General features: G+C 39.9%; 1 protein-coding gene across 5 annotated transcripts in view; it reads right to left on the bottom strand.

Annotated features, from left to right (window-relative positions):
- The window catches only part of sorcs3a (sortilin related VPS10 domain containing receptor 3a), a 214,523-nt gene that overhangs the window by 29,162 nt on the left and 170,576 nt on the right, over window positions 1–14,785 (bottom strand). For all 5 annotated transcript variants that reach the window (XM_031867062.1, XM_031867063.1, XM_031867065.1 and 2 more), the window contains exons 12-18: window positions 14,025–14,101; window positions 12,786–12,877; window positions 11,466–11,573; window positions 8,937–9,054; window positions 8,709–8,842; window positions 5,332–5,445; window positions 4,339–4,510 (exon numbers count right to left, since the gene is read on the bottom strand). In XM_031867062.1, coding sequence (XP_031722922.1) covers window positions 4,339–4,510; window positions 5,332–5,445; window positions 8,709–8,842; window positions 8,937–9,054; window positions 11,466–11,573; window positions 12,786–12,877; window positions 14,025–14,101 — 815 coding nt within the window. The remainder of the gene's footprint in view (window positions 1–4,338; window positions 4,511–5,331; window positions 5,446–8,708; window positions 8,843–8,936; window positions 9,055–11,465; window positions 11,574–12,785; window positions 12,878–14,024; window positions 14,102–14,785) is intronic.

Below are 14,785 nucleotides of genomic sequence, written 5' to 3'. Positions count from 1 at the left end.
TATTTGTTTCATAAAACATGCATTGATGCTTATTGTTTAGCAAAAACTGTACACGAATTTGCAAAACAAACAGTCTGGTAATTAACTAAATTGGAAAAACTCATGGAACTTTGTTCGAGTCCTTGCAGACAACTGATTTGTTTAGAACTTGATCCATGAGTAAAATAATTACTGTAGTCCGCTCTGTAAATGTCAAAATTATTTCATTACTTAATATCCTCAATGTAAATAAAAGGAGTGTAGCTCTGCCGTGTATGTGTGTGTATGTGTCAGAGGTAGAGAGAGAATTTAAAATGCGTGTTACAGTGTCTGTGTATAGGCAGCTCACAACCATGTTTGACTTTGCACGGTGTGCAGGTCTTCAGCTGCCTGCACGCTTTCCTCTGGGAATCACATCTGGCACTATCCGAGGATCAGCGCACAGTGCGAGTGTCGGGGGCTCCAGCTGCCAAGGTGACCAAATATGCGCTCATCCCCCTCAGGCCTGCGAATGCAAACTCCCAGCCTCCCCTTGGCACACTGTGGCGCGATGCTACTGGGATCTCCATTTGTAACACCGCATTTGCATGCCAGCTTCGCCAAAACACACTGAAACAAAACTAATACACCTATTGTTCATTTTCTCTTCCCTGCTCTTTTGCTCCTTCCATCCCTCGCTAGCTGAGTCCCTTCTTTGTGCGCTACTGAGTGTGAAATCACGGGATGTTTGGTTGAGGCTTCTGGGGATATTTCATGTCACTTTGCCTGGAAAATGATATCTTCGATAAGTGGCAGTAGAGAAAAGAGAACAGCTAAGAACAGGGCCTGACAGTACAGGCATTGTTGAGAGCTGTAATTAGTTGGCATGCAAACAAGACTCGGGCTTAGTGGCGCCAATGTCACTCAGCTCTTCTTGGTGTCTGCTCCGTTCTTCGTTCATGTTTGCTCTCTATATCAGCCCCAATGGAATTCACTTATCTGCATGAGACTGATGCCGACCCGTCTTTCGGAAATGTCACTCTTTGTGTGCTGCACCTCCAAGGGCTAAGCCGATCCAAAGATGTCATGGCTGGGAGATCGGTGTTGGTGCGCAATGAAAGCACTGTTGTAAGGGGTTTGGATACACAGGGCCAGCATTTGTTCAGGTGTGTGTCAAACCTGAAACCACCATGTCGAGGTGATGGGCAAAACAAAAGACACCGCAGCTGTGAATAATTCTGGAAAGTCACTTTGGTTATTTCATCAGTAGAGACAGAGCAGTGAGGATGAATATATGCACTGACAGTGAATTATTTCTATTATCAAGAGCTTTCCATGGATATTACAAGAGGCACCATGGTTGAGATAAGAAACATTTGAACAATGTCAATAGAATAAAATGACTTTGAATAAAACCTTTACCAATTCATTTTTTTTTATAATATTCAATAAATGTAATGATTACATTAATTAATATTTGTATTTTTTGAACATGATTTAACTGAACTTTTTAATGAATTCAAATCTTCCTGGGAATAAATTATTGTAATACTACTTGATTTTTAGTTTTGAACTAAAAACTCCATATACAATTTAACCATTATTATATCTAAATAAAATATTTTTTAGATGGGGTATAGAAAAAGATAAAAACATTTTTTTTAATTATTAAACAGGCACAGAACGTGATACATTTATTTCACCAGATAGAGCTTTAAGCTCATGTCAGTGGGGAATTCAGTTGAATCATTTTTTCAAATTACAAATTTAAATTCCTCATAACAAAGTTATGAAACAAATCTGTTTATTTCTAAATTCTGTGTTGCTCTCCACATATTTGTACATGGAGAGCAACAAAAAACTGGCGTCAAGTTCCTTGTATGGGTACGCGTACATGGCCAATAAAGCTGATTCTGACAAAGGTACAAAATGTAAAACATTTTACATATTTTATAAAGGTGATATTAAGAATAGGATGGATCTATTTTGGCATTGCCCACATTTTGCTGTCTTGTGGTTGAAGTATCTGCTCACACAGTAAGAAGCTGTAGATTGTTACTGTTGAACTATTCACTAAAAAATGAGAGAAAGAATTCAAGAAATTTAGATTTTTAAAGGGCACCCAATTACAAGTAGGGGAGTTAAATGATTGCCAGAGAAAATGTGTAAATGAAGGCCAGGTAGAGAAAAATGATAAATGTTTATTTGAATTCAACATGTGGTCAGAAACACACAACAAATAAAAATGCTAATATTTCTCGGTCTGTGCGTTTTTTAAAGGGATCTTATATACATGAATGTGTTTACTGCTTGTTCTGCTGTCTCAAAGAGGTCAAAAGATAATAAAAAAATCAACTAATGCGGCTTTAAATATCACATTACAATACATATTACATTCTTGACTTGTACAGAATATTAACTGGACTATTTTGGTCATTTTGGACTGGAAGGATTTAATGAATACAAAAGCCCTTTAAAAACAGGTCTAGTTCAAGTGATAGTAAATGATGTTCACTTTGTATGTCGCTCCTGTAAACTGATAGCCAAACAAGTCAGGACCAGCCTTTCTAGAACTAAGACAACACCGAGTTTGAAAATGAGCACATGCAGTTAATATTTTAGGTGGCAGTCCTCAGTGGTTGCACCTGTCATGTTCGATCACAGTGTTTGCCGGCAGGATATTCCATCTAGTTTTTCCACTGGGGCAGAAATACGTTCCACAAAAAGAAAACATGAGCAAGAACAACTGTAGAACATTTTCTCCCAAATATGACTCGAGTGTGAAACAGAGAAGTGATTATTGCACTAGGGAAGCTATGTAACGTGGCAATGGCCACACAAATGGAGACACTACATCAAGCTAAACACTGACGGAATGAAATAAGACAAGTCAATAGTTATAAATAAATCCTTTTAAGTTTTCATACCTTATAGGCACAATTAGAAATCTACTATAAAAGCTAAAAGAACTGCTGAAAAATCTCCTGAATTTTGATGTGGGAAATGAAGCATGCTTTCAGCAGTGTCCACTCTTCAACTCAAGCCCTGAGCTGGCAAAGCTTTCGTTGCAGTGCCAGTGAAAGTGAAGCCAAATCTGATTCATGACAACACTGAACCAAGAGGGAAGTCGGTGCTTACTCTGTCACCGCCTGAAGTGATCTGTTGTCCTTGTTGATTTAAAGAAATGGAACCAGTCACAGAAACTACACTCAAGTGTCAGTTTTTGTCTTGACAATCGTGTTTACTTAAAGAGGTAGTGGGGCATTTTCCATGAGCCACAGCCACAGGTACAGCCAGGAATTGTTTCTATTGTACTATTCAATTGTACGAGCAGTTATTTGTATAAGGTTCCTGACTAAAAATTGACAGAGTCGGAAGGAGATTGAAAGCAAGAGAGGATTGATCTTTTTTCTCATAAACACATTTTTTTGCCACTGAGGCAATTTGACAGTGAGACTGGCTGCTGAATCAAGCTGCTTAGATTGAATCACCAAATAGTTGACTATTCTGTACCTATAATTGTTGTGTTGCATAGCAGGTTTCTCAACCAATACAAAACCAGTTCTAACCAGGAATCGTACCATGTGGTGGTGCTGATCTTTTCATATCCCAAAACGTGGGATGTGTCCATGTTTTGAAATGCGAATGTGCACCAGAGTCTTCTACCCACTAAATATTTAAGGGCATTTGTTCTCCCCAAGAAATACAGTCATCGCAGGCTTCATGAATATGAATTAAACTTTGAATTCATCTTTGGAATTTTCTCAAATAGGCTTGATGCCACAAGGATTCTTTACCCCGCTCTAATGTTCTTTATCACATCCGTCTGCTACCCGCCTCCCCCCACTCCCCTTTCAGGCAACCCCCCTCTTAATTAAAACAGGCCTCGATTCCTCAGCTTATCACACAGTAATATGACAAAGTTCTGGGCAACACACACTTACCTTGAGCAGTGGCAAAAAAACACTTTCAAAGCTTGCAGTTATCCATGGACCGTATTCTTCCTGAGAAACATGTGAGTCAGTTTCCTAATGACCAGGAAACCTGGCAGGCCTGGCTCTCACTCACCAACAGGGCCTCAAGTGAGGTCTTTTAATTCTGCCTCTGGCTCAGAACTCTGCATTGCACGGGCAATGTGGAGCCATTTGACTCCGTTAAACACTTCAGAGTAGTAGTAGAGAAGTACGGTTACTTTCTTAGAAATCAAACAATTTCGATGTTGTCTTTGTTGAGCTGCGGTACATTTTGGAACATTCATTGTTTTTTATCTGTGTTGCAGTCAACCAGTTATTTAACAGAGTTTATGTATCCAGGGGACAGGTATAGGTCAAATTGTGTGTCATCAGGCTAATTATGATAACAGATGTTGGCTGTTCTCACCTCATCCAGATGAACCAAGAAGGTGACGTTGCTGCCAAGGGTGGCAGTGAGTTTGTCGTCTTTGGTGGTCAGCAAGAGCCCTTTAGGCGGTCTGTTGGGGCACTGCTGCTTTCTGGGCGTGTACATTTCTTTAACTCCTTTAGTGCAGTTGTTCAACACCACTTTACGGTACCTTCAAAAGATCACAAAAATGAACTTTAACTTTATTCTTTTATATGACTTTTCTAGTTTAAACTTCTCAAGTATATGCACTCCTTTAGGTATCGAATGAATCCCTAAGGTGCTCCATGAGCTTTTGGTTTAGAAACAATGTTGTTGAACTCAGCAGAGTGGTGTGTCAGACCAGCTGTTGTGCCTAGATGACAACTGACAACACAAGCTGTGTCAGAGGCTGAGATACCTTGCAAAGCTTAATCACAGCACGAGTGAATAAAAACACTGTGATTAAGCTTTGCTCCCCTGGGGGAGCCTCAAAACGTACAAAGCACACACATCCTGCTGGAACAAGAGAGAAAATGGAGTGAACAGAAATGATTACACCACTGATACAAAATAAAATGTGTTAGGTTTAAAGAACGTATTATTGCAAGTGTACTTAGACTTATACACTTTGTAACTCTACGAACCAGTAAATGTGCTCCTCACAGTCTCCAGATGAGGTTGTTCACTGCTATGGGATTTGGGATGCGAGTGTGCTATTTGTAACACTGTTAACAAATGGGCATTTGCAGGATTATTTTTATGGGTGTATCAGACTTTTGTATGCCCACATTCTTAGCTAACATGTTAAAACCAGATTGTGAACAGTCGAGTCTTGCCGCACAGTATCTCATCCAGTTTTGCAATTCTAATTATATTAAATCTGTGCTCAGTATCTGGTGTAAAATCCTGCTTGAGCATCCAAGAAACACCACCCGAAACAAGCATGTTTGTGCTGGGAATAAAATGTGCATGAATGTATGTACCATTACGCATCAATCCCACAGTCCTCACCCTGTGCTGTTGATGTAGTTTTGACCCTGGCTGCAGCTTCTGGAGACAGTGGAGGGGTTGAACCAGAAGGCAGGCCGGCAGTTCCCGTCGCCGCGCCGCTCGTATCCGTAATCACTATTGGACAACAAAGCACATCCAAATGACACCTGATCAATATCCGCATGTAAGAAGGGACATAATGTCATAGAGTGTGTTTCATAACCCTGTCTTATCTATATCTTTATAGATGGTGACCAGGGGCCTGTCTGCCACAAAGATGTACCATTATTATGTATTGATTAAGGCCGCAGTTGACAAATGTGCCACAGCGGTGTGAAGAAGAGTGTATGGAGACACACCCTGGAGTGTTTTCTTTTTACCACACTCAGGGATGAGTAACTCTCACTCACCTGCTTGCATTTGCAATCAGAACATTATTTACATCTAACAAAGTGAAGTAAGCAAGTGTCCATTCTAATAATGATCATGACGTTGATTTATCAATTTCTCCACAAGCCAGAACAAATAACAAAACCAAAAAAGGCCAGTGGCTGAATGGGCTAGTTTGACTCTGTGATTATGACAGTGTGAGCTATTCATTAACAAGTTGTCATGGAAGATTGGTTGCATAGGTGCATGTGGGTTTAGAGGTAGACGGTGAGTATGGTGTCTTTGGGACAAAACAGCCAAAAGGCATAGCTTGAGAGAGTGTACAATGCTAAAGCTAGATGTGCACACTAAATTGGGATTTTCCAAATATAAATCTGTCTTGTTTGAATTGATTTCTAAAAGGTTCCCCAGTAACCAAAACTAATATTAGCAACTAACAATTGCTTTGGTAGAACTAGGGGTCTTTCTCATTTCCCAATTCTGTGCCTCCTCCATGCCTCCTTCTCCCGCCCAAGGTAGATGAGAGCAGAGGATCCGTGGCAACAGGCATTTAACAAATGAGCCATTCTGTCCTCGGAGCATCATTTAAACGCGACGTCAATTAAAAATGACGTGTGTCACAGCTGCATCATATATTTTAAAGGGTTTGTATATTGTATTGTGTGAAGCTAAACATGTGTGTGAAAAATACTATACAAATAAAGAGGGACATATGACTTTTTGCACTTGTAAACATCATGTTCGGATACTATCGGTTGAATTGGATGTAGCCCACACAGATCTGATTTAGATTTTTTTCCTGATCTAAGATCACAGTGTAAATCTGCTTCCACACCTGTCGTTTTCTTTACTTGGTCTGCACCAAGGAAACAAATGAAGCACACATCTTCACACATTAGGGGAAACAAGTACATTGTTTACTGTAAGGAGCTCCAGTATGCTCATTGTGTTGCCAAACCACATGGAGCAGGACACAAGCATAACTGACCTGATTGCAAATCCAATGTCAACTTTCAAATGTCAAATGTCTGGTGAATCAACCTCTCATACTGTACATACAATAAGATGATGAAATTGACCTTTTTTGCAAGCAGGTGTCCACCTTGCAGAGCAATATTGTTTCATCCAAGGCTAATGAGTATGTACTTCAGCTGATCATGTGGCAGGCACACTATTCACACCTCAAATTATCAGATGATCTTCTTTTCTGCACTGATGGTTTTTAAAATCTTCATTTTAGAATTTTGAGCAAGCTTCAGGTACTTCTCTGCAGAGAGAGACAGCAGCATAAATCAGACTAGTCACAGAAAGAAAATATAAGTAACTTTACATTAGTTCTATGGGAAACATTTGGCACTCTGCAAAAACTAACTGCTGTATGTCGGCATGGCGCTTTTCTGCTCTCTGTCATTACAAGATAAAAAATACAACCGTTTGGGATTTGCATACAAATTGAAACTATTTACACCCACACACATCGTCTCAACAGAATTACAAGCATAGCGAGCTCGCAGAAAGACAGACATTATGAGCAAATTGTGCAAAACGATCCCAAACTTATCAGATTATTGGAAAACACACAGCAAATGGAGTAAATTAATGAGACACATGAATAGCATATGCAATGGATTCCACTTAAATGGCTGAAAATTGGCCTCAAGCTGAAGGGTGGAAATGGTGTTTGTATAGAACTCCTCTCTTGTCAGAGCTGCATGCTTCCATTGTTAATTATCTGATCACAGAAGAAGACACTCCTTTCTTACTGCTAAGGAATAAATATTTGTACCACATGCGACCTCCATCCTATAATGTCCTCTGTGCTGCTGTAAAACGAATCAGTTCATTGCTCTGTTTGAAAAAAACAAACCACCTCCTTCAAGAGCTTGTTGCTATATGAACAAAAGTGCAATAACATTTGGTTTGCAAACATTTTAAACAAATAAGGTGCTTTTTAACAGCAGTATTCCCTTTACACAGTAGCAGTTAAAATACAGTTATGTTTCTGATAATAGATATTCAGCTGGTGTTCACAACTTTATCTTCATGTGTGTAAGAGATGCAATTTGAAATATACACCTTGAAAACTGCAAACCTATCTACTTCTTTTTTTAATGTTTGTTAAACTCTCAGCAGTGATAACAAAAACACTTTAAAAACTCGAAAGAAATGCTGATTAGCGCAATATGTGTGGTATTTGTTATAAATGTACGTTGGTACATAGGGTGATAAGAAGCTGTACATGGAGGGACTTAGGACCCAGGGGAATGTAGGTGAAGGAAACGGGAAGAGGCCACACAAACAGCTGTTCACTGCTCGCTGCCTGGTTCTTGTGTTAAAAATGTCCGCTTAATAATAAAAAAACCCTGCTTTAACGCGCGATAAAATAATTGTGGGCGTTAATTAATGCGTTAAAGCGATAATAACGCGTTAACTTGCCCAGTCCTAATATATTCATACATCTGCTTTGTGGGTTTTGGACCAAATTATGATTAGATGAGCATCGAGATAAGAAAGTGTATGTAAGTGTAAGTGTCAGTTGTAGACGTGTCAGGAACGTTCCATGCATACAGTCTCTTTTCAAAATAAACTCCCATTTAGTTCCTATTTGATGAGTTGGGACTGAGATCGGGATGGGCTGGAAGCACTTAAAAATAACAAATGACTGCTGAGGGGTAGCTGTCTTTTTGAAGAAGTCATAGCTGTTATACAGGAGCTTTTGACTGGGCTTAGCATTTAAATAAAAGACCTGCGGATGCGAACTGTTACAAACATTCACATTTAGCAGCTGACCAATAAATAATAAATGAGGTACTAACACATTTAAAATGGAGCAAAGATGAATGAAAAAACAATTAATTTGAAAGGAGTGATTATACATGTGTGGCAGTGTTTGAGAACAAACAACGTAGTTAATGAAGTTCTCTTTTGCAGACAATAGAGAGAAACATAATCCCCCCCGACGATTATGAAGGAAGGAGCGTTTGTAGAAAGGGCACACATCATCTTACCATTCAAAATCATGAGCTCGACAAATACAGGACTCAGCGGAAAGGATTCTGGAGTAGTCCTTTCCCAGCATGCAGTAGTTTCCAGGCCTGCGCTTCATGTAAATCTGTTTTTGCCCCATCACACATGGCTCACCCTGTTGGCACAACAAGCAGCACAACTATTGTGACTGTTGCTTCTTTTTATGGCAGTGGTACAAATTCCCGTATGATATTGTTTATGTTTCTTACCTGGTTGTGCAGGTGCCAGGTTTGATAGTCTTCCTCTGTGCATTTCCTGCTAAAAATGGACTTGTAGTCGATCTTGATGAGCTGCCATTCAGAACGGTGGCTGAAGTGTCCAAAAAAGCTGCAGAGGGAAATGATACAATTATTTTAAATTATAAGCAATGACATTATGACAACATATCAAAGCTCCTAAGTAATGGGACACAGCTCCACTGTACATTAAAGCAGCGATTCTCAACCACTGGGCCCAGGCCACTGGTGGGCTGCAGAGGTACTGCCAAATAATTCCTTGGTGATTTACAAAGCTAGTTATTTGTATAGCTAAATGTACTCAACAATTCACAGATATAAAAATAAAAAACATAGTAATTCAAATTAACAAAGCATAATTGCAATGTCCAGTTCCCTCTGAATATTGCCACGCTAATTACGACACATCAGGTAGAGAAGAATGTGTTTAGCTACTGTTAGCTAGCTAACTTTCCCTCAGATGTAGCGACACAATTGGATTGTTTTTGAAACAGTATAAGCTTCAAGAAGTGTGGTGTGGAAATATGATCCTAAACACGTTCAATTTAGATTCACATTGGCAGGCAGTGATGGCGGAATGTAAGCTTGTATACTTGCTGAGATCTGGGAAGATATATCACTACAACAAAGTCAGATGGATTAGGAAACATGCAAATAGATGATGAAACAAGTTGGGAAAGAGCCAAAACTTGAGCCATGTTATCTAAACAATTTGTTCCCAACCTGAGGTTGGAAATTCTGAGGAGTCACAAGATGTTTCAAGGGACAAAAACTAAGAGAACCAAAGATACTTGTTTCACAAATTTATGTTTCTTTTTTTAGCCTTTTCTCCATTTTTTCAACTTTTGTCTCGTGAAACACTGGCTACCTTCTCTGCCACAAAGAACCTAAAGTTCGAGCATCTTTATCTTCAGTAAAGACATCTACATGTGAGACCGACAACATGGAGGGGGTTCAGTTTTTTTTTAGATCAGTTGGAGGATAAAACAGGTGAAATTAATGAATAAGACTTTAACCACAATTTTTTGGGGAAAGGTTTTGCCAGCTGAAAAGCAATCAAACACATACAACAAATATATTGCTCAGCTATCAACTAGCTAAAAGTCAACTGTGGTTGCTAGTCAGCCCAAAGTACATTTGAATGAGAACATTTATGTAACTGTCCCAAGTATAGGAGGAGAGGGGGTTTGATCTGACACATATTTAGCATGTAACAAGAGACGAATGAACAAATAGCACAGGGAAACAGGATTAGAACTAGAATTTTTTTTATTGTGTCTTTAAGGCCTCTTAATATCCTTTACTTTCATCACAATCTGAAAAAGAAATAACTATGGAATTAATTGCTAATGACTCACAACACGGTCATAATCTGTGATGAGTGGTCACAAGCTTCATTTTTAGGGGTCAGAAGCCATAAGCGGTGGAATAACATTATTCTAGAACACTGTATTTGGAGGTGAAAGAGAGTTAGTGGCAGTATCAGTTATAGTTTTTGCACAGGAAATCTCTGAACTCACAACTACAAATATGTATAGAAGGTCAAAATGGGAACAGGATGTTGTTCTGTTAATTGTGATGTTTAAAAAAGACTTGGATGATAATTTTATTATTGCCTTCCTTTTCTCTTTCAAATAAGTTTTGTTAAAGTTTTTTTTAATTCACATATGCTATTTTCTACAGTTGAAGAGAGTCCAACATATTATTATCATATTATATTATGAATGAAGTTGTAATAAACTCCTTGATCCTTTACAGGCCCTCTATACTTCATGTCATCAAGTCATGTGATCAGTGTTTTATTATGAATGATGGATCCTACAGGAACACACACATTGTTTGCCAAAGCAGTTTTGGTTAGTTCAAACTCAAGATTTTTTATTTTCTTTGTGTGGGCCGGACTTTGAAAACTGCCAATGTCACATATTTCAATGCACCAATCATTAAGCGTTAATATTTTAATCTATATGTGATGACAGTTGGGGGTGGTTTGGTCCCTGTCAATCAAATCTGATGCACAATTCTGATGCTAACTGAGTTTTAGAGTTTTAAACTCTCAATAAATAAAAACATATGATGGATTTATTTTTTGAAAGTATGACTGACAATTACCTATTATAACTATTTAATCATGACTATTTCATTTCACAGAGAAATATTTAAGATTTGAAGCCACATTTTCAGGCGCTTTAAGGTTGTCACGACAGAACTCCTTATGAACAAACCCATTATTCAAGTGACCTAATATCCACAAAGGACTACATGACCCATTACCTGCCCCTCAGAATTGTGGCTTAATAAAGACTGAATTCTACAGAGCCTTGGCTGGACGCCTTCCTTAAAGGTCCTCCATCCATCTAGTATTTTTGCTGAGAACCCAGAGCGCTGAACAGAATAGGAAAAATACCATTCACCTTTCACTCAGCCCACAATACCCCTGGAAAGGACAAAGAAATCAACACCGTTTAACATGTCATCCATCCTTTTTGTTTGTGGACTTACGTCATGATTTGGTTCTCAGCCCCAGCCTCCACCAAGACGCCATCCACGAACAGAGGCACCAAGGAGAAGCTGTGCTGGGTCCACTGCCTCCCCTCGTTAAAGCTGACCCTGTGTATGTGAGTCAGAACGCATTGCCATCACAAACCCAGCAACAACGATGGCACGGAAACAGACGCTCTCTATTAGAGCCTGGTCATGGGGGGGGGGGGGGGAGAATTTAGGTGGTGACAGAATGACTGGCTTGTCTCAACAGACGAGTCTCTGTGCAATTAGCTACTGTAGCTTTGGGTAAATATCAAAAGGCTTAGTGTTGAACAGATATTTAAAAGACAGACTGTCTGGCTATCAAAGCAAAGATGCAACCGAAACAGCTTTAAGAGAATATGCCAAAAAGGGGAAGAGAAACGTCACAGGTCCTGGTCTGCACAGGGGTGAAAAAAACAAGACCAGAATAGAACTGTTTCATGTTGAACTACAAAACTGCAAAGGGAGAAGGAGACAGCAAAATACATAAAAAAAATTGGACAGCTTTTATCATCGGGGCCAGGCTCTATTGATTCTGACAGCCTATCAACATCAGTGCTGAAGTGAGAACAACTAGGAGTACCTGAATGTGACACGGGTTGAAACACTGCTGAGGCCTGTGCACGGAAGGATGACCCCCCCCCCTTACCCCCGCCACCACCTTGATTTTCTGATTTGGCTAAAAGCACTGTCAACAGAAAAAGCATCAACATGCACCTTTTATAGGCAGGGGAAGTGTTAAACTAAACATTGGCTGAGAAAGCTATACGATTCCGTTGCTGTTGAACTTTTGCTTTGGAGCTGCACAGGATTCTTTCTATCTTTTTATTTTATGTTTTAACTTCTCCTACCACCACACTTAAATTGGTTTGGAGAAAAAAAAACAGCAGGCTCCACTTCAGTGGTTCTAAAACTAATTTCAGAATTGTTGCAAAAGCGACTGGAGAACAGATCTGGTCTCACTTGGATTAGCCTGCACTGAGGCAAAGCGTAGGCACCTCATTTGGCAAGAGGAAGGCAATGTGTTAATGAAAACACCAAATGGGGGGGGGGGGGGGCTCAGACGGCTGGCTGTTAATGATAAGTGGCTTGAAAAAAAATCTCTCAAATTAGACTGCCTATGACTTTTTTTTTTTCACAGAGCCACAGTCGAAGTGCATCGCTAACTGGATCAAATGTCACATATAGTAAAGTAGTAGACTTTAGGTAGAATGAGCCTAAAAATAGGGAATAGGGAATTGGAAAAGCAATTTAAGAAAGGAAGTGTGTCCAAAAAAGTTTTCTAAATGGACATACCACAAGTGTCTGGTTGGTACAGTTGGCTGTTTGACAGCAATGATGGCCCCTCCTTTGTCCAGAAACCACACATTATGCTCCTCTTCGAAAATCTGAACAGAAACATGCATAACATATTCATTATAGTAGTGATGCAACAGAAACATATTACTTTCATAATATACAAGAAATCCTGACATAAGCAAATTCAACATTCTCTAAATAAATAAAATAATCTTAGCAACCATAAATAATTATCAATATGCTGTATGGAGGATGGTGTCTTTACTTATTGTTGCACTTAGCAACACAGTAGGGAGTTTTTGGGCAGAACTTAACTTAACTTTCCGTTGAAGAGTGTGTCTGTGGCTGTCTGGACTGACTGTGTTCAGTGAGAGCCGGAGAGCAGCACCACGTTCATTTCACCAATCATCAGCCAAACTGTGAATGTGCGTACCTAATGACCAATCACTGATCCCCATTGTTCGTAGGGGAAACTCCTTCTCCTTTGTTTTTGTTCCAAATTATTTGACGTCGACTACTTATGTTTTTTTTTTTCTCAGTTTATTCCCGTGTCCCATGGGTCACAAACACACTGAATGAGCGTCAGTATCGGACCCACAGAAGCACTGACCTAGCTGCATTACTTGATGTGTTGGGATGGGAGCGAGCAGAAATATCCAGGAATACACCGGCAGCAGAAACAGCTGATATGTCATGCGAGTTAAATGATTAGACCTTAATCGGCAAAGCTTTTTCCATAATCTATTGAGCGCATCAACTGATGTTTTTTGACTAAAGTAAAAAACATCTCAAGGAAGCATCATAACCTTTTTTTGTACACTTTAGGACATTTCATTGATTTATTTTTCGATTTCCACAGCTTTATAATGCAATACTTCAAAACATGCAGGACAGTATGTTATGCGTGGCTAATGGCTCTAAAGTAACCTACACACATCAGCATACCTAGCTGTCTAGCTTACCTCCCTACAGTAGTCACCTCGCATTACTTTTAAGGCCAGGAGTTAGCTGGCTACATTATTGTATGGGGTAGGCTATGGAGCCTATTATTTACACCTGTTGTTTATCAAAATGTCACAACATAAGGCTTTTTGTAAGATGCGCATGTGCCTTGAGGGAGTGGAAAATTTTTATGGCATGTTATGTCATCCACCGAATCACCAAAGCAAATCGCTTGTATGTGAAAACCTATTTGGCAATAAACCAGATTCTGATTGATCCCGGTGTGAAGCTCACCTGTCTCCAGCTATTGCCAGCATCAGATGATATGAACATGCCAACGTTGTTGTAAGACAGCTCTGTTCCAATGTTTCCTGCAGGGGAAATGCCAAAAGAACATGTGACAGAATAAAACTGCAGATCACACAAATAAAGGGCTGTGTGTTTTAAATACGTGCTGCCAATCACAACGCTGCTGTGATGAATCCATTCCCCTGGCTTGATTCCCAGTTCAGTGTGTCGTCTTCTATCCCCGTGAATAATACAGAGAAGACCCTAGGTTAATTCCTACGGATGCCTGCATCAATTCAGGCAACATAATGTGAGATGCGGAGGAGGGCGGATGCCTCCTTTGCTCTGGCAGTTTGCAGTGTTTCAAAACACTGCCTCGGAAGCTTTTCTTCCTGCGAGTGGACTGACTTCTTCCGTTGATCTGCTCCACTATCTTGGCCATGGCTCAGTAAACAGGCATGTGTTTGATCTGGATGGTGTTTGTCATGTTGGTGAGACGATCTCTGCACCAGCTGACGTCTTAAAAGGGTGCAGTGGGCAAAGAGAATCACGGTGCCAAAGCAAAGACCCGGCCAGCAACACGCAGACACACAAAGACACACTGTGCAAGCATTAACAGCGGAGATGTATGTTTGTTCAGCATTCTCACACACCGAAGACAAAACAGACCAGATCCAAAGAGAAACACGCGGTCGTGTATGAATGTGCACGCCCACACACACTGACACGGGGACGTGTTTTCTGCTGACGCTGCCAATGGGTACTAA

This window comes from Anarrhichthys ocellatus, unplaced genomic scaffold, assembly GCF_004355925.1.
Source record: "Anarrhichthys ocellatus isolate YVR2014 unplaced genomic scaffold, GSC_Weel_1.0 scaffold38, whole genome shotgun sequence".
NCBI lineage: Eukaryota > Metazoa > Chordata > Actinopteri > Perciformes > Anarhichadidae > Anarrhichthys > Anarrhichthys ocellatus.
Note: the sequence above shows the minus strand (reverse complement) of the source record. Positions and strands in the feature narration are given on the sequence as shown.